This window comes from Malaclemys terrapin, chromosome 8 (genome assembly GCF_027887155.1).
Source record: "Malaclemys terrapin pileata isolate rMalTer1 chromosome 8, rMalTer1.hap1, whole genome shotgun sequence".
Classification (NCBI taxonomy): Eukaryota; Metazoa; Chordata; order Testudines; family Emydidae; genus Malaclemys; species Malaclemys terrapin.
Genome location: NC_071512.1, coordinates 51,654,540 through 51,674,867, shown reverse-complemented (window position 1 = coordinate 51,674,867; position 20,328 = coordinate 51,654,540). Strand labels below are relative to the sequence as shown.

Genomic DNA, 20,328 nt, shown 5'->3' with positions numbered 1-20,328 from the left:
TAAGTATTATCGGTAGTTAGTGAATTGAATTGATGTGGTTTTGTCCGAGTGCTAGTCCCTATGTGTATTCCACCCGTGGGCACGCATCCACCCCATGCACCTGAGACTGGAAAATCATGCAAGTAATGTCCGTTAGTCCACACCTCTGCCCTGGAGCTCCTCGTGGTCAGCACTGAGGAGGGGATAAGGAGAGGTGTGAGCTGACTCTCTCCCCAGTTTTTTCTTACCACCACATGGCTTGATTCAGAATCCTCTGTGTCTGTAGCTATCTTTGCATTGTCTCTCTTATCTGTAAACATAATTGTATATAGTTCTTAGTGTTTTTAGTAGTCTGTCTATAGTTAGTGTAGACTAGTTTTTCCCTGCCCTGAGACTCTCTCTGTTTCCCCCCTCGGGGGACTGTGCCCAGAGTTCTGGATTTAAGAACTGTCTCCTGTCCTCCCTCCATCTCGGTCAGCAGTGACCACCAGCACTATCTTTACTGCTCTGAGGAGGCTCATATCTCCTCCAAGTGAAATATCTGCTTCTCCTTCCCTCCCCGGACCTGAGAGGGACAACAGCTCTATCTGAGGAAGTACCTGATGGACAAAGTTAGGAGACTCCAGTCATATCCAGGCCCTTGAGCAACGCTCCTCCGAGCACTAGCTTCAGGGCAGAGGCCAGATCTAATAAAGCCAAAGACCCATTGTCTTGGGTTCTCATGAGAGTAGGGGATGCTCTCACAGACACAAGAACAGATCCCCTTCCGGATTTGCTCCCAAGAGAAAGGGTCCCTCCCCAACTCCATCCAAATCTGGTGAGTCCTCATATTCCAGTCCTAAAGACCTAGGCCCATGCAAGCCACCCAATCATGAGGGTAAGGCACTCCGGAGCAAGAATCCAAAGGTATCAACTCCGGTACCAGTTAGTAAACTGAAGAATCAGTATCTGCCAGCACCGACAAAGAGCTCCAGGCAGAACTCTTCTCCCTTAAATGGTACGAGCCCGATCCTGTAAGTACCTGCTAACCACTAAGCCCATGGATACACCAGATCCAACAATACCGATTACCAGGACCAGGGTAGATTGAGATTTATACCTTCCTGGAGGATATCTTCACTCTTCTGTACCCACAATCTCCTCTGCTTTCAGGTCCAGTCCTTCTGAGGAATGTTTCAACACCAGAAGTGGAATCCACCTCAGGGAAAGATTGCTGCTTCCCTACTCCATCCACAAGCAAGCAGCGACAGTACTACCATGGAACTAGATTCTACCTTTTCCTCAATCTAATGTTCAGGATGAACCATCACCTCCATAAATGAAGGTTAGCCTGGACAGGGCTTCTAGACTTTTCTGGACTCATCCTCCAACCAGACAAAGACAACTGGGACCTGATGCCTTCGGGTCCTCCCAGCCAGCCTTCACAATATACTGGCCCTGTTGGGGTCCATGGGATATGCATGGCACCCTGCATCTGTGTGTGAGAGTCTCACAAGCCCTCTTCCCCCAGACAATAGCAACGGGCTCTGCCGGAGTATACAGAGGAGAAAGATGTCGAGAGCCAGATCCACTGGTACCAGCGTTACTCGTGTGTGTATCATCATCCTCACCCAATGGGCAATTGCCCATCTTTGCCATCCCCACCTGGTGACCAGAGACAATACAAGAACTCTTGCAGATGGTGACATCTGAACCTCAGATCCCATTTGAGGAAGTTAATGGCATGCAGCATACACTCTTGGACATCCTACAGCCCAGTGGACCCAATCAGGTAGCTCTGCCAGGCTTTCATCGAACCAGCCAGGGTGGTATGGCACACGCTTGCGTCATGCATCTGTATTCCCAAACTAGCTGAGAGATGATACTTTGTCCCTGAAAAGGGGCAGAATTTTTGTTCACCCATCCTGCCCCCAACTTCCTAGTAGCACAAGCAGTTGTAGAAAGATCTGGGCAACCACACTCCAAGACCACATCTGTGGACAAGGGCACTAAACACCTTGAACTTCTGGGGAGAAAAGCGGTCATATCCACCAGCGTTCAGTTTAGAATCATTAATTTCCAGGCCCTGTTAGCTAAGTATGATTTTATGAACTACTTCATATTCTTGGAGTTTAAAGATACACGCCTTCAGGAGGAAAGGGCCCAATTCCCAAACCTTTGTTGACAAGGGTAGACTCATGGCAACAACTTGACTCCATGCTGCGGTTGACGTGGCCGATACCACATCTAGAGCAACCACAGTAGTATTGTGGAGTGAATCATGGCTTCTCTGTTCAGGGTTCAAGGTTCAGAACAACATCAAGCATTTACCCTTTGACCCAGCTAATCTATTTATTGAAAAGACAGTCAATTCTTTGCACTAGTTATGACTCCAGGTCAACCCTCCACTCCATAGGCATTTATACTCAGGCCCCAAAGAAGAAACATCATAAACAGGTGTATATATCAATACCTCTTCTACAACCTTTCTACCACTAACGACCATATGCAGCACCACGTAATTATCAGACATTGCAAAGACCAAGGTATGCAGCTCCATCCACCTCAACGTCAGCCACCCAATCTCATCCACCGGCTAAAGGTCACTTTTGACAGGACGTTCAAGAGTTGCCGGCCATCATTGACACAATCCTCATCTATTTCCCAAACCTTTGGTGGCTGCCTAATGTTCATTTGTAAAGGTGCCAACTTGGGGTTGCATCCATCCCTTCACGAAGTGCAAGCCACTTCTGAAATTGCAGCCTTTGGAATGGCAGCATTACGGTAATCTATATCGCCTGCATCTTTGCACCTCCCGACGACTGCTTGCCAGTCACCCACATTTGGAGTACACATAGGGACCAGCTCACAAAGAAGAAGAGGAGGTTACTTACCTATAATTAGATGCTCTTCAAGATGTGTGGTCTCTCTCTGTATTCCACTACCCTCCCGCTTTCCCTTCTGCTTCAGATCATGATTGAATTAATGATTGAGAAGGAATGGTCTGAAAGATTTTAGAATTAGTAGATCTCATCTTCTTGTACTTTGTTTTTAGTTATTGCTTGGATATAGAAAACAAGCTTTCCTGATTTTTCAACTGCCAGTTTCTCAACTTTGACTGAAGTAGTCATTGAACTGAACCAGTTGAATAAGTTGAAATGAAGAAAATATTCTTGCTGCAGAAGAGGCTACTGCTATCAAAAGCTGGTTTAGCCCTTCAGCAAGCTGGTTCCAGGTGCTTAGCCAGTGACAGCTACCAGTTCACTGATTTGACTTTCTTTAAACTTCAGCAGCAAATACAGACTGCTTAATATTATTTGTTAATTTGAATGGTTTGAATACATTATAGCAAGTTTAAGCCTTAACATAGATCGTCAATTTCAAATTTAATTTTAAATAGGTTTATTTTTTTAAAAAATATTTGAATTAAATAATCTTAACTTTAAATCATCTTTTAAATTTAAAATAAAAAAAATTTGATTTTTATTTATATATTTATTTATTTTGAATAAGTGATTTTTATCCACCTTTCCAACAAGTGTCAAAACTAGATTTCTGAGAGAGAAAAAGGAAAGAGGCTTTTGGGGAGGAAAATAAAATGGTTCTTATAATTATTGCAGTGCTCCTTTTTGGCTATTAATAAAAACGGGACTTGCATACAATGTTAACTACTTAATAATTAGGCTCGGCAGGATTAGATTGTTTCAGTGAATGTTGATTTCACCAAATAAACACAAACTGATGAAAAAACATCTCCATCAATGATGATAGAAATGTACAAATAGGCAAAGTAAGTACTTACTAGAATTTGTTTGAAGGATAGTTACTTTGTATATTTTGACATTTGATGTTGACAATTTGTGTTTTTTAACAGTTGTAAAGCTGTAACTTTTTGAATCGCAACTTCTGTCATTAAATAAATATTATCTAACCCCCCATAATTGCTTGCAACTGTGAACATTTAAATTAATACAAATAGAAAAAATGCTTAAAACTCATAATTTTGCATAACTGTGAAAATTGAAATAGATAAACATTTAAAAAATTGATCATGGGCTCTTCAGGCTAGAAGACAAAGCTATAATGAGATCCAACAGCTGGAAGTTCAAGCTAGAAGAATTCAGGCTGAAAAGTCGGTGCCCATTTTTTACAATTAGGGTAATTAGTCACTAGAACAGCTTACCAAGGGTTGTGGTGGATTTGTCCATCACTGGCAATTTTTCAATCAAGGTTGGATTCTCCCCACCCCTCCTTCTCCCAAAAGACATGCTCTGGTTCAAACATGAATGAATTCTGGGAAGTCGGTGTTATTTACTCTGACCTCCTGGAGGATCACAGCGGTCCCCTCTGGCTGTAGCATCTTTGAAACTACGAATCCTGCCAAACCTATTAATAATAATAATGCTTTTTGTGATGTTTTCCACTCCTAGATTCCAAAGTGCTTTACAAAGGTTGGTCAGCGTCATTATCCCCCATTTTACAGATGGGGGAACTGAGGTCCAGAGAGGTTCATGCCAGAATTTCCAAAGGAGGGGCCTGATCCAAAGTTCCTTTTCTTTAAATTCAGTGGGCTTTGGATCAGGTCTTCCTAGTTGTCTTACATAAAAGCCTAAAGTGAAATGCATGATGTGGAGACTCTGTGCTACACTGCCCTCTAGTGGGTGGAATGAGAGCTGATGAAATGCTTGCTTTGAATTTATAATGCTCCCCCCTCAAAAAAGTTGTAATGTTTTAAATTGAAAAACATCTATTCTTTTCACTCTGCTCTTATCCACAAAGGGCTAAAAGGATTTCCCTTAAACCTAACAAGAATTACTCCTGGGCTTGAGACCAAGCATGGAACGTTTCACCCCAAAAGGAGGATTTTTAAGGAAGTTCTCAGGATGTAAAAGCAGGTCCAAGTGGAAGCCAGAATAAACCTTTACTCTTACTATGCCCCCCCACCCCCCCGCCCCATCTGCAGGAGAGAGGCTCCCGCCAGTGGAGATTTCAGTCACTGCAGATGGAATTCAGTCCACTTGCAAATAGCCTGGGGACTCAAGCTCTGCGTGTGAGCAGCGTGGAGGCCAGCCGGAGAAGCAAACCCGCAGCCGGAGGCCAGGATGTGGGGAAATGGAAGCACAGAGACGTTTAGGTCACTTGCCAGTGACAGAGCAGGGAAAGGAACTCAGAGGTCATGATGCCTGATCCCTGGTTTAATCACCAGGCAGTATTTCCTGACTATGAAGTGAAGTGTGGCCATCTATGGTACTGGAAGAGCCATGGGCTGTAGAGGGAGAACAAGTGAGGGCATTATGGGTTGGCCTGATTTCCCATCCCCTCTCTTTCTCTCATTTCACAGGCAATTCCCCCTCTGACGAGTCCGAGGAGCGAGAGCGGGACCCCAAGGTTCTCACCTTCCCCGAATACATCACCAGCCTGTCGGAGTCGGGCACCAAGCGGATGGCAGCTGGGGTCCGCATGGAGTGCCAGAGCAGAGGCCGCTGCCCCTCCTCATGCCCTCTTTGCCATGTGACTTCAAGCCCAGACACGCCAGCCGAGCCAATTCTGCTGGAGGTCACCAAAGCAGCGCCCATCTATGAGCTGGTCACCAACAACCAAACCCAGAGGGTGAGGAGCCAGTTGCTGAGAGAGGGGTAGAATGTGGCAGGGTTGTGATTGGCTGAGCTGAGGTTATTAGCAGCGAATGACTCTGACAGGCCTGGAATGACAAACAGCCCTTGTGTGGCGTGGCTGGCTGGCAGCATTGCCACTTGCCTTTCCACCTCTCCTTATTGAGCCAGCCTGGTGTTTGCCACGTGGAGCACGTAAGTACAGCTTAAAGGGGTGTAGCACGTGGTGAGGAACTGCCAGAGAGCGTCCCAGAGACAGGCATCTGCCTTGGCGGGGCTGTGTGAGGTCACCATAGTGACCAGGCACTTGGCACGCTGCCATCCAGCTTATCAGGTCAGAGCACCAGCCACCATTCAGCATGCGCGGGAGTAAACAGACCCAGGCCTGGCTCAGCAATTACCACTTGAAACCAGCTGCAGATGGGTGAAGGCTGAACGCCTCTGCCCCACCCCATGAATGGCCCCCATCCCTTTTGACTTCTCTCTGTGTCCCCTCTTTGCCAGGAGGTCTCAGAGCTCCCAGCTGCTGGCAGTGCGCTCAGGGCTGTGTGGGGAGCGGCATGCACAGAAAGTTACAGGGTTTCAGATACCAGCGGCACAGCGGGTGATGAGGGTGGGGTGCCGTTCCTGCTTGCCTGGCCCTAACCCTCCTTCTCTATCTCAGCTGTTGCAGGAGGCCACCATGAGCACCCTGTGGTGTTCCGGGAGTGGGGATGTCATTGAAGACTGGTGCCGGTGCGACTCGAGTGCTTTTGGCGCCGACGGGCTCCCAACCTGTGCACCCCTCCCACACCCGGTGTACGTCTCTCCCACGCTGATTTCACCCCCCTCCGCAGAGATTATTCCTCTTGAAGGGGACTTCGGTGCTGGTGCAAGGTGCCGGAGCCAGAGGCCCAGAATCAGCGTGTAGCTGGAAGCCAGGTGGCGGCAGCAGCTCAAGCTTCCCCCGCTCCACCCTGTAGAAGGCCTTGATCCCTGACCCTGAGTGACGAGTTTCTGGCGTGCGGGGGAGTTGTGTGGCATAAAGGTTTCAGCAGCACTCGCTTGAAACCAGCTGCCTTCCCCAGGCAGGGCTGGGCAGTCTCAGAAATCAGTGGGACGTCTGCACAAATGAAAACTACACCAGGCTTGACTTGTGCTGCAGCTTTCCTCCCCAGTGCAGGAGCAACTTAGGTACAGGATGGGCTGGATGAGGAGGGGAAGCAGCTGTCCCTGACCTCTGTGCACTGGCTATTCTGGGCTTCCGGCAGCCATGCAAGGCTCCCACCGGTCACCTTTGCCCCCCACCCTACGGATCGTGTCTTCACAGCCCTGCTTCCTGGGAGGCACAGGGCATAACCCAGCCTGTGAGGACAGTGAGTCTCCAGTAGCTCAGAGGGAGCAATGGGTGGAGCCAGCCCCACACTGAAGAGGGTTGGGAAGAAAAGAATGGCACTGTTAGGGGCAGGCGGGAGCTGCCTATTCACAGGGTCTGACCCTCCTTGGTTTTCCCTTTTCCTCAGGCTGCGGCTCTCCACGGTGCACGAGCCGAGCAGCACCTTGGTGGTGTTGGAATGGGAGCACTCAGAGCCGCCAATCGGAGTGCAGATCGTCGATTACCTCATCCGTCAGGAGAAGATCACCGACCGAATGGATCATTCCAAAGTGGAGACCGGTGAGGGCAGTGACGGAGGGTGCTTCTCCTGCAGCAGCCAGAACTGGGCTCTGCTCGGGCTCCTCCTTTGCTCTGGGGGTGGGGTGGCACTGGCAGCCAATAATGTTCATTCCTGGCTGGATGAGGAACACACTCATCACAGCTCTGCCTTTTGCAGCATTGGCTTGGTAGCAAAGGGTGAAATCAAGAGCAGAATGCTTTCAATGGTGGGGGGTGGGCCCCCATCCAGCAAAGTACTTAAGCCCAGGCTCAACTTTAAGCCCATGCTTAAATACTTTGCTGGATTGGGGGAAACAGCTGCCTGTTTTCACTTACTTGCAGCATTCCGAAATCCGTCTCTTCTTGGTCTGAAAGCCTGCACCCTAAATTCCTCCCCAAGGTTATTTCTGAACTCCATGTATCTGTTTTCATTCCGAAACCCTGTGCCTCTGCTCAGGAGAGGAGACTTCATTCCCTCGACCTCAGATGTTCCTTAGCGTTCTACCTGCAGAGAACCAAATCTATCAGAAAATCACCTAGGCTATTTCTTGCCATACCGCAAAGGTCACTGGGACGAGCTATATCCTCTCAGGGAATCTCTAAATGGATTCCTGGGTGCATCATGGTGTGCTCCCAATTAGCACATATCACTCCACCAGAGCACACGCTGCCTCTCCAGCATCCTTGCAGGAAGTACCATTACCGGACACATGCAGAGCAGCAGACTGGAGTTCCAGTCACACATTCCCAAAACAGAACACACCAGTTCGGGCCTCGGCTGCGGATGCAGCCGTGGGAACTGCAATGCTTCAACACATCTGTCTTACCAGCATCTTTGCACCCTCCTCCTGACAGAATACACTTGCCCACCGCCCACGCATGGGATACACATAGGAACCAGCACTCGAAGAAGAAGTGGAGATTACTTAGCAGTAACTGGAGGTTCTTTGAAATGTGTGGTCCCTGTCTATATTCCACTGCCCGCCCTCCTTCCCCTCTGCTTCCGATCCTACTGGATTCGTGGTAAGAACAGGAACCGGAGAGGTGTCAACCTGCACTGGCTCTTATTTCTTCAGTCTGGGGGACAAGGAGAACTGTGCGGGCCAACGGACACCACTTGTTAGCATTTCCAGCCTCGGGCACAAGGCATGCATCCCCACCCACATGTGGAATACAGATAGGGACCACACGCATCTCAAAGAACAGCCGGTTACAGGCAAGTAACCTTCATTCACAATCACACCAGTCTCCATCCTCACTTCTTAGGCTGGAGACCCAGTGATTGTGAGGCTATTTGTATTTCTGTGTCTGCAACGGGGACACTAAGGCTTTTCCTCGAAAGCTCCATAGAACTTCCACTTGCCCCCTAGCAGAGAGGTCACCGGCCTAAGAGCCTTGATCGTGTGCTGCAGCTCAGGGTCAAGGCAGGACACAAGAGCAACATAAACATTTTTCCTACTTTTCCCACCAATCCATTTCCTCCCATTTCATAGCTCCCAATTGGCTAATCTCACACGGGAGGCAGTGCACGATGCATCACTCCAAATCACCAATAGTCAGCCTGTTACAAGGTCCTTTCCTCATTGCTCCTGACCCTCCAGGAAATGTCTGATCCATCACTAGGTATTGGGCTCAGTTGGCCAGTCTTGTGACCCATTGTAGCCTCTCCTCACCCATCATCCCCTGCTTAGGTTCTGGGGCATGGGAAGATAATTGCCTAAAATCTCCTTTTCCCCTCTTTCCCTAGAGACAGTGCTGAGTTTGGTGGATGACATCATCTCCGGAGCCAAATCCCCCTGTGCGATGCCGGCACAAGTACCCGACAAGCTGTCCACCACCATCTCCTTGATCATTCGCTGCCTGGAGCCTGACACCACCTACACGTGAGTGACGCTGCCTCTAATTGGCTACGCCCAACCTCGTGTGTAACACTGCCGCTTCTGATTGGCTACTCCCAAGCTTTCTCCTCATCTTTTTAGGGGGCCTGGAGAAAGGGAGCATTCATTCTCCATTCTCTTGCGTGGCAAGCACCCCCCTATTGGTTCATGCTGGATGTGCTCCTGGAACTATACACAAATATTAAATTATCATCACCACCGTGTTGGCTAAGCTTGCCAGGGCTGTCCACTCAGCTGGACAGCATTTCCCTGTCGGTGACGCAATAACTCTTGAATGCTGCATTTGATCGAGTCCGGAAAAAGTTCGAGACTTCAAGGGCCAGAACTCTATTGATTTTGGGGAAAATGGGGAAACCAAAATGGGGACAAATGGATGGAACCCCATCAGCAGTTCAGCACAGCCCCAGCTTCATGCACCTCTGCAGGTGTCTGAAGACCAAAGAACTGTTTGATGGCACCTGTTAATGTCTTCAAGCCAACCCATCTCATCTGTGCCTACCTACCACTAGGGTTTAACATGCTTACACCCTGAATGATTCTTCTCCCAGACAGAAGGAATAATGGTGGAAGAAGGGGAGTGGGAGGGAACACAGCCCCTCGCATGGGGGAAAGGGCAGACAAAGCCCCTGGCAAACGGGGTGGGGGAGATTGGCGTGATTAGGGATGTGGGGCATACAGAGCAGCTGGCATGGGCAGAGGAAGAATGGGGAACCCTGGCATGGGAGGAAGTAATGAGGGGCACCCAGAGCCCATGGACGAAGGAGTCTCTGAAATAGATTGGGGTGGAGGGCGGCACACAGAGAGGTTATGAGGGGCAAGGAGCCCCTGGTGTACGCCAGGAGCTGCGCCTACATAGGCTGCGAAGGGTGCATCCCCCTCGGTTTTTTATCCCCCCAGTGGAGAGGGGAATCCAGGCACAGCAGCATGTGGGTATCCCCCTCACCTGCACTGGAGGGTTATTTCGCATTTGCAGTCATGGCCCAGCTGCTGATGGCAATGCCGGGTTCCGTGGATCTGTAGATTCAGAGATTGAAGCCCAGCAGCAGCTACGCGTGGCAGCGTTGGAAAGATCCTTACACCTGCTTGATGGTATTGTGCAGCCTCACCTTCTGCCAGGCCCACAGTATGACTCCAGTCCACATGGGATGTAGACTCTCACTGAGCGCCTGGACTGATGCCTGACTTACCTACAGCCCCACTCCCCTGGCTGCAATGGAGGAGGCTTATGATGCGGTCGCACCAAGGCTGCTGTAATTCTGTTCTTTCCTTGTCACCTCCTCCAAGGCTGGGCCCAGGGTGGAGTTTACGCATAGTGAGCACCTCAGATGGCATCAGATGGAGACAGCAGGCTCTTCGTATGTTAGCTGGCTCTTCCCTGCTGCTGGCCGGGGCTCTGCTCTGCATCATGCGCCAGGGTTCTGTGAATTGGCAGGGCTGTCAATGCCCCGAGTACCAGCCCCAGCAGAGAGCTGCCTGCACTAGCCTGAGGTCACTGTGCTGCAAAGGGGATGCCAAGCCTCTTGTATTGAGTTCTCACCTCCCACTGGGTCTGCATGGAAAAGCAGCACAGGCCAGTTTGGGGCACCTGTGTCAAGCAGAGCGAAGTGATGTGCATGGTAGGCCAGCCCCTTATCTCCTAGGCAATTAGTTGCATACATTCCTCTTGATGGGGGTCCGCCGTGTGCACCTGCATGTGTGAGCTCCAGATTCCCCAGTCTGTCCATCGTCTCCGTGCTGTGATAACATCTCCCCTCTCCCCCAGGTTCACGCTTTGGGGAGTTGATAACACGGGGAGACGCTCCAGGTCAAGTGATGTGACGGTCAAGACCCCATGCCCAGTGGTAGATGATGTGAAGGCTCAAGGTAACAGTGGGGGTGCTTAAGGGGGTGCCCTCCCCCCGGCAAAGCCCTGGTCTGACATGCTGGACTTAACTGCAATGGATTGTCAAAGCATGGTTAAGCAGAACACAGAGCAGGCGAACCCCCACTCTTTTTTTGTTGGGCTAATTTAAGAGAGATGCCCAAGCCAAACCATGGGTGTAAACGGCCCTGAAGTTGGGTGGAATCCAGATCCTGGTTGTTTTTGGCGTCTCTGTAATGGGCGCACCTGAAACTCCAAAATTGAACACCCCTATAAACACTGGTGGTGTTTGGATCTGGATTGAAGCTTCTCAGATCCAGCCTGTTATCTGTCTGGTTCAGACTGCAAGACCCTTGGGGTAGGAATTTTGGCCCAGATCCTCAATGGGAACTAAGCACCTAAACATCTCTGAGGTTCTGGGCCTTTGTTGTCATCTTTGTCCATGCCTACCTACAGCACTGCATTAGTAAATAATGACGATAAAGCGTGATGAGAACGAAGCACCCTCTTGGGGCTCCATGCATCTGATCTCAAAGGTTATGGGGACTTTGGAGGCTCTTGATGTAATTATTGCCTGAGGATGCACGGCTGCTTCTCTGTTGTTCATGCCGGCACAGAACCTTGTTAGAGGCAGTGGGAATCAGGTCAATACATCTAGATTGTGCAGGTGGAATGAGTGTGTTTGTTTAAAAATAACATCTCATTCTGCTTGGATGGGAAGTATTGTTCTGAGTATGGGATGGGATGACTGGTGATGGGGGTGACAGCCCTACTCTTCTGAATAAACCAGTTCAGATCCCACTCAGCAGTAATCAAGTGGTTCCCACATGATGGCTGTCGGTTAGCTGGCCTCTCCCAAGCATCAGATCTCGGCCCCGTTCCCATTACTACAGCAATAATTTGCTGCCCCAATAGACAGCATCGTCCATTTACGGCTCTCAGAGTGTGGTGTCTTGCCCGAAAACCAAGCACCAGAGCCAGCAGTAATTGGAAGCCTGATTCACTAGAGAGACCAGGGTGTGAATGGTTGCAGGAACTGTAGCTGGAGTCCCTCCAGGTTAGGATTGAAGCTGATGGGAGGGTGAGTGGATGGAAACTTGCCTTGCCGTTGGTTGTTCAGGCTGATGGTGAAGTGTTAGAAAAGTTCCCAAAGGGTTGGCCATGTCTACGGCTAGTACAAAAAAATAGAGTCCATGAGCTTCGACAGGAATAGAAACCCTCCTGCTTCAGGGTATAAGCCAGCCTTAGTGATGGGGGTTAGGAGGCATCTTCACCAGGGCCGGATTAACTTTTTCTGGGCCCAGCGCCAAACATTTGTGGGCCGCCCCGGGAATAATTGTAAAAGGGGCCAGGAGTAAAAGCACAGTGGGGCAGGAGCTAGGGTTGGTCTCTGGAGCATGGGAGGGATCAGGAGTAAACTGCAAGCGCAGCAGGGCTGGGGAGGGGGTAAACAGGATTCCCGTCCCTGCCCCTGCCCACATAGAGCGGGTACCTACCTGGTTCTAGCCCATTCTCTTTGTCTCTCTCTGCATTGAGCTGCCCCTCCTCCCACAGCAGCAGGAGAGGTTCTCTTCCAGCCCTCTGGGGTGGGTGTTGGGAGTGGGAGGAGCGGAGGCTAATGTGGTTACTCCTATAACCGGACATTTAGTTTCCAGTCAGCACTGCTAACCAGACACTCAGGTCCCATTTTCTACTGGAGTTTCCAGTCTAAAACTGGATACCTGGCAATAGGGCTGCCAGAAAAGCCTGAGGGGAGGGAGAGGGGCAAGCAATCATTTTTAAAAGTAAGAGGGCTAAGCCTTAAGGGTGGGGGGCAAGTGGTGGATGGGCTAGGGAGTGGAGAGGAGCTAGTGGGCAGGGCCATGTCTGCTGTACTGCCCAGGTAGGTTGGAGACTGTGGGGATCTGCTGACACAGTATCCAGAGCCGGTGCAAGGATATTTTGCACCCTAGGTGAAACTTCCATCTTGCAACCCCCCCGGAGCATCGCTTATTATAAATTTTCAAAAATGAGTACAGTGGAGTCACATCTTACGCGGGTGTTAGGTTCTAAGGTCACTGCGTAAGAGGAAAATCGCATATAGTGAAAATTACCATAAAGTACAGTACACACAGTACACATAGTATATACTGTCTACACTAGAACAGGGGTCCTAAACCTACGGCATGCGTGCCAAAGGTGGCAAGCAAGCAGACCTTTTTTTTTTTTTTAAATGGCAGGCTGCAGGTCCTGGCCACCACTGAGCCTGCTGCTGGCCTGTGGTTCCGTTCACTCAGCTGCCAGCCAGGGTCCCAGCCGCCGGCTCCGCTCAGCCTGCACAGCCCGCTGCCAGACGGGGTCCCGGACGCCAGATCCGCTCAGCCTCCTGGCGGCCTGGGTGAACGGAACCCCAGGCCAGCAGGAGGCTAAGCAGCGCCGCTGGCCGGGACCCCGACTGGCAAGGAGCTGGCAGCCAGAACCCCAGACTGGCAGCGGGCTGAGCGGGACTGGCGGCTGGGACCTCAGCCCGCTGCCAGCTGGGGTCCCAGTCGCCGGCTCCGCTCAGCTTCCTGCCAGCCTGGGTGAACGGAACCCCAGGCCGGCGGACGGAACCCCGGGTGAACGGAACCCCAGGCCGGCGGACGGAACCCTGGGTGAACGGAACCCCAGACTGTTCACCGAGGCCGGCAGGAGGCTGAACGGAGCTGGCTGGGACCCCAGCAGGCTGAGCGGGGCTGGTGGCTGGCAGGAGCCCACTGCCAGCTGAGTGAACAGAACCCCAGGTCGGCAGCAGGCTCAGCGGCAGCCAGGACCCGCAGCCTGCCATTTAAAAGAAAAAAAATTGGCTTGCGTGCCACCTTTGGCATGCGTGCCGCAAGTTGAGGACCCCTGTTCTAGTGTATACTGTACTTTATGGTAATTTTCACTATACGCAATTTTCCTCTTATGCGGTGACTTTAGAACCTAACCCCTGTGTAAGATGTGACTCCACTGTAGTGTAGAAAAAAATTTTGGGGCACTTGCTTTTTGGCACCCCCAAATCTTGGCACCCTAGGCGGTCGCCGAGTTCACCTAGTGGTTACACCGGCCCTGGGAGTATCCCCAGCCCAGGTGACGTGACAGCCAGTGGTGGATTTAGAGTTAGTAGGGCCCCCCAGCCCTGTGCTCAGCTTCATTTCTGGGGCTCCTCTTTGGGACCCAGTCAAGAAAAAGAACATTCTCTCTTCTCTCCTCCTGCCCCGTTTTTCATTCTTTGTTCTTCATCCTCCTCCCATAAGTAATAGCAAGTAAATGAAAATAAAGGGAGGTACCTTGATTGTTCTTGTAGTCTAACTTATTTTTCCACAGACCACTTGAAAATCACGGAGGGTCTCGACAGACCACTTAATGATCTTTCCAAATATTGTAAAAAAATGTTCGGGTGCGGGGTCTGGCCAGGAGCTAGGGCGAGGGAGGAGGCTCAGGGTTGGGGCAGGAGGTTGGGGTGTGGAGTGCTTACCTGGGGCAGCTCCTGTTTGGTTCTCAGGATGGGGCTGGGGAGGTGTGGGGGGTGCAGGGTCAGGGAAGGGGGCTGGGAGTGTGTGATGGGGTGCAGGGCACTGGGGAGGTGTGAGGGGGTGCAGGAATCAGGGCAGGGGGCTGGGAGCATAAGGGGGGATGCAGGAGTCAGGGCTGGGGAGGTGTGGGGGTGCAGGGGTCAGGGCTGGGGAGGTGTGGGGGGGTGCAGGAATCAGGGCAGGGAGCTGGTGAGCTGTGAGGGGAGTGCAGGAGTCAGGACGGGGCTGGATGTGTGTGAGGCAGTGCAAGGGACTGGGTGTGTGGGGGGGTGCAGAAGTCAGGGCAGGGGGCTGGAGGGGTGAGGGGATGCAGGGGGCTGGGGCGGTGCAGGGGTTAGGGTGGGCAGAGGGCTGGGGGGGTGGGCTGCGGTCGGGGGGTGCTCACGCAGGGGGCTGGAGGGGGTATATGCCCCAATTCCAGCCCCTTCCCCAAGGCCTCACCTCCGCCTCTTCTCTGGAGCGGCGTGCTGCGGCTTGCTCCTCCTCCCCCCCCCACTGGCAAGAAGCTGATCTAGCTGACCGGTGGCAGGCAGGGAGGGGGGTGAGGGAACGTAGCACGCTGGGGAAAGAGGCGGGGGAGAAGCCTGGCTCCCGCCTCTTCTCCTCCTCCTCCTCCTCCTCCCCAGAGCGGCATGCTGCGTCTCCCTCCTCCCCCCAGCAAGGCTGATCCAGCTGATCGGCGGCAGGGAGGGGGAGGGAACGTAGCACATTGGGGAAAGGGGTGGGGCCGGAGCCAGGCTGCCAGCAGAGGCTGCCACGGAGCCGCAGCAGCTCCCAGCGTCAAGCTTCTCTGACCCCACAGGAGAGAGCGGGGGTGGAGAAGAGTGCGCTGGGGCCCCTTTCAACCATGGGCCCAGCGCCACTGGTGCCATTGTAAATCCGGTATTGATCTTCACCTGGGCCCAGGTTATCTCATAAGTGCCTGTTACGGGGTTCCTTGCACCTTCCTCTACAGCAGCTGGTATTGGCCACTGTCAGAGACATGCCATTGAACTAGAGGGACCAAAGATCTAATCCAGTCTGGGAAATCCTGTATGTTCCACTGTCCCTCCTTCTAGAACAGGGGTCGGCAACCTACGGCATGCGAGCCGAGTTTGAGTGGCACGCTGCCTGCCCGATGAGAGGAGGGGGCGGAGAGGCCAGAATGCACCACACTTAGGGAAGAAATGGGGGAGAGGGAAGCTTGGCTGCCGCAGGATCAAGCTTCTGCCTCCTGCCCCCGCAGGGGAGAGTGGTGGGAGAGGGGTCCCGGCCACCACTCTCCCCTGCGGGGGCAGGAGGCAGAAGCTTGGTCCTGCAGCAGCCAAGCTTCCCTCCTCCCCCGCTTCTTCGCACAACGTGGTGCTTTCTGGCCCCTCCTCCTCCCAGAGGAGCAGAGCCGAGCGCAGCGTGCTCGCTGCTCCGTAGAGCAGGTAGAGAGAGGTAGGGACGGGCCTGGGGGAAGGGGGTGGAACAGGGCATATCCCTCCCAGCCCCCTGCCAGGAGCTGTTCAGGGCAGGGGGCTGGGAGCACCCCCACGAGCTGAGCACCCCAGCCTTCTGCTCTGCACCTCCCCACCCCGGCACACCCATCCCTCTGCCCTGCACCCCCCCCAGCCCTTTGCCCTGACCTCAAGTCCCCCGCAACACCCAGTCCTCTGCCCTGAACCCCCCACACACACCCAGCCTTGTGCCCTGCACCTCCACACACCCCAGCCCTCTGACCTGACCTCGAGTCCCCCCGCACACCCAGGCCTCTGCCCTGAATGCCCCCCACCCAGCCTTGTGCCCTGCACCTCCACACATACCCAGCCCTCTGCCCTGAACCCCCACACACACCCAGCCTTGTGCCCTGCACCTCCACACACCCCAGCCCTCTGACCTGACCTCGAGTCCCCCCCCACACCCAGGCCTCTGCCCTGAACCACCCCCAACCCAGCCTTGTGCCCTGCACCTCCACACATACCCAGCCCTCTGCCCTGACCTTGAGTCCCCCCAACACCCAGCCCTCTGCCCTGCACCCCCACACACCCCAACCCTCTGCCCTGAACCCCTCAGCCCCCACACAGCGGGCTGAGCAGGCTGGCAGCGTAAGACCAGCATTTTAATTTAATTTTAAATGAAGCTGCTTAAACATTTTGAAAACCTTGTTTACTTTACATACAACAATAGTTTAGTTATATAAAATAGACTTAGAGAGAGACCCCTTCTAAAAAAACGTTAAAATGTATTACTGGCACGCGAAACCTTAAATTAAAGTGAATAAATGAAGACTCGGCACACCACTTCTGAAAGGTTGCCTACCCCTGTTCTAGAATATGACCTGGTGACACGGTATAAATTCCAGGACACCCGGGAGGAATCCTGGCCTTATTGATGTCAGTAAGAGTTTGCTCTGGACTGCAGTGGGTTCAGGATTTTGCCCCAGGGCTCTTTACTTGATATCTGACCTGGTTTGAGGTTACATTTCCTTTCTGTCTGACAAACGCACTGACAGCCCTCTCTGCCATCCTACCCAGAAATAGCAGACAAGATCTACAATCTCTTCAATGGCTACACTAGCGGCAAAGAGCAGCAGACAGCTTACAACACTCTGCTGGACCTGGGCTCACCCAGCCTGCACCGGGTCCTCTACCACTACAACCAGCACTACGAGAGCTTCGGGGAGTTCACATGGCGGTGTGAAGATGAATTAGGACCCAGGTAAGCCTGATAGCTGTGTCGGCTAGCGTAGCAGCTCTGCCTGAGACTTATTACCATTAGGAAGGTTAGATTTGGCAGATTGTATTATTGTGGCACATATAGGCCCAAAATGAGATCCAGGCCTCACTGCAGTTACAAGCTGCACTGCTGCTGTGCCCCAGGGAGGACTCGGATGTGGAGGAGGGCCCGTGGCATTTGCACTTCCCCCTCCCCCCCCAGGAAGGAGAGTTTCAGACTGGGTTTAGGGCTGCATAGGATGTGGTTGTAGAGGATACAGAAACAGAGGGTGAGATCCACTATCCCAACCTTCTCTGGCCAACTCAACCCTTGTTGATGTGACTTCCTGAGACCGGAGAAGAAGGAAGATCAATAAAAAACCCATGAGAAGAGGGACTTTGACAGGCACCATTGAGTCCAATCCTTGAGACTACTGAGTCCAGGAGATTACGTTTGGTTGAATGATTCTCAGAGAAAGGAGACAGTGCAGGGATGGGCCAGACCCCTTCTATCCCACAGCGAACACCCGCTAGAGATCAGAGACTAGAACACTGTGGTCAGGTGAATGCAAGGCTGTCTTTAGTTGCTGTTTCCACAGACTATTAACCTCCTTTCTCTGTGCCCCCTCCTGGATACTCTGAACAGTAGCTCCAAGTAGTCACAGCGCATCCCCCGACTGCCCAGCCCTCACCCTTTCACTGGTCATCTGTGAATCTGCTTGTGGGCACCTTGTCCCATGGCAACCATTCATCTGTTGAGGAGTCCTGCATCCTGGGTGAGAGCAGCAGAAGCCAGTATCACCCCGGGCTGAAGCTGGCTCAATGTCTTCCAGCGTGTGCTTTGGCGGAGTGATTTCCCAGCCTATGTCTGCAGGTAGCTTGAAGAGAGGGAAGGGGTAACTCAGACAGGAGGCAGTGGGATTAGGAGCTTTTCACCTTCAGGCACAACCATGGAATGGGTGAACTAACGCTCAGACCCCAGCCAAAATCAGGGTGACTTTAAGTCCCAGACAAACCCACAGCCACCAGCCCTGGTCTAGGAGAGGCAGGTGGGCCTGGGAACCACAGCACTCACACAGCCACCTTCTCCCTCACCCCAAGCTCCAGCTCCTCCCTCCCCCACATCTTACCTTCAGGTGTCTTCAAGTGGGACTGGGGCTTGCATCTGCCGGGCTTTGGGGGGTATCAACGGGGGTATCCCCAGGCCTGGGAAGCTTTTCTCATTCCCTCCTCCCCAGTTGCCAAGGGGCACTGAGTGGTCCCTCTCTGTCCTTGTGTGGCTCTCCAGCAGATTCCCAGGGAGGGCCTCTGCCTCCTGTATCCTCAGCACATCTCCTGGTTAGGACAGAATGGCCCAGAGCCCACAGACAGACACAGCACCAAGAAGCTGGGAAAGAGCCTCCGTCCTGCTGCAAAAGCTGTGAGACTCCGCAGAGGCAGGCAGTACTCAGTAATCTCCATGGTTGCATTCAAGTATTAGTGGGTGTCTCCTCTTGTGTACAGTTGCTAGGGAACCTCCAAGGCCACCTTAACTCCCCAGTGCTAAAAAGACTATTAAGCCTTCCTTATCCCGGATGAGCATTGGGGCGGTTTCCTCTCTGCACTTGCCAAGTGCGTGGGGTCTGGGCCATTCTGGCCCCACCAGAAAAGATTCAAAGACCCCTCCCCCCACCTGGCAGCTCTCTCAAAGCTGTATGGGGGAGGAAGACAGCGACTAAGAAGGCCCCCCCAAGACATTTAAAGGTGTGGCATGGGGTTCCCAAGGCCTGGGTGGGGGTGGGGGCGGCTGAGTGGTTAGGTGTTCTGGGCAGGGGTTGTAGCTTCTTTTCAAGGTCCAGTTTCTTGTAGAAGTGGGTGTTCCAAGAGGTAGGTACGTTGCCATCGTTGGGCGTAGGCCCTGCTGGGGGAGGGCTGGTATTTGACATACACATACTGACCCCTACAGGTTTCTTGCTGCTCTTCCTCTGTCTCCTTTCTTGAAACTGAGCACCAGGAGGTAGTGACCAAACATCATTCCGCTCCAATGGTGGCTTCTGTGGGGGCAACCAATTGCTGGGAACTAGACTAACCCCAGACTAGCGACCTTGTGACAGAGCCAGTACCAGAACTGGTCCTGATTATCCTCCCCTTGGGCATTCTCGGCAGAGGGGCCAAGGGCTGACTGGAACGTGGAGAGGGGAACTCCCCTGTCGTCCCTAGAGGCAGCCTCTTTCCGTCACGGTGGAGGTAAACCATCATGGCATGGTGCACAGTATATGGGAGAAGTTCAGTCTCCGGGGCTGGCAGTGATCAGTACTGAATCTTTTGGTTGGTTTGAATTTCAAAGAGGAGAGGGCGACACTGCAGACAGGTTAATGTCATCCCCTGGAAATGTTCGAACATTCATTTGACATGAAATGACAATTTCTGATGAAGTGTTTGCAGCTCATGCTGTTGGAAAGGAACGCTGAGGCAGCTGCAGAGGTCTCTGATGATGACAGAGCTCAGAAGCCGGACCTCTTGGTTGATCCTCTGCTAGAGTGAAGCATGCAGGCTGGTGGGGACAGGAGAAATCATTTGCAGATGACATCATTTAGCCAACAGTGTGTTCATTTGACTGCTCTCTGGTACTCCTTGGGTGTCCTGGCCACCACATACAAACCCAGGCCACTTGGACTCCTGAGTGAGCTGTCAGGAGTTAGCACCTTCCATCCTCCTATGCTGTTCCTGGGCATGCTTTGTCAGAATACACTTGTGTCACTTCTCGGCAATGCTGGTTTGTAAGCAAGAGGTTTGGGCTAGAACCGTGGCCATTCCCTTCTGCCCCGTGAAGGCGCGCAGAGTGCAGCTAGCCAGCCACCTGCTCTAGAGAAGAACCAGCACGGAGGGACAGGTTGCCTCCCAGCGGACCAACAGTGGGTGTTTAGTGCCTGGTCCAAAGCCCACTGAAGTTAATGGGAGTTCTGTAGGGTTTGGATCTGGGCCTCAGTGACTCTGGGCCTCATACTGTATGATGCTGAGCCTGCTGGGGAGAGCTGAGCTCCTGCATTGCTAGCCAAGTGCTCATCGCCTCCCAGGAGGCATCACCTTGCTAGTCTGGGCCTGTTGGGGATTAGGAACAGGCTTCTGCAGCCTGGTACCTCCAGGTAGCTGCCTTAAAACCACCCATGTCA

General features: G+C 52.5%; 1 protein-coding gene across 3 annotated transcripts in view; it reads left to right on the top strand.

Annotated features, from left to right (window-relative positions):
• The window catches only part of ASTN1 (astrotactin 1), a 205,026-nt gene that overhangs the window by 178,554 nt on the left and 6,144 nt on the right, over positions 1-20,328 (top strand). For 2 of the 3 annotated variants that reach the window (XM_054038231.1, XM_054038230.1), the window contains exons 17-22: positions 5,300-5,568; positions 6,235-6,368; positions 7,073-7,224; positions 8,951-9,086; positions 10,864-10,964; positions 16,997-17,180. In XM_054038231.1, the coding sequence (XP_053894206.1) occupies positions 5,300-5,568; positions 6,235-6,368; positions 7,073-7,224; positions 8,951-9,086; positions 10,864-10,964; positions 16,997-17,180 (976 nt within the window). Of the gene's footprint in view, positions 1-5,299; positions 5,569-6,234; positions 6,369-7,072; positions 7,225-8,950; positions 9,087-10,863; positions 10,965-16,996; positions 17,185-20,328 lie in introns of those variants that run through there. The other variant, XM_054038232.1, reaches the window with a different exon arrangement.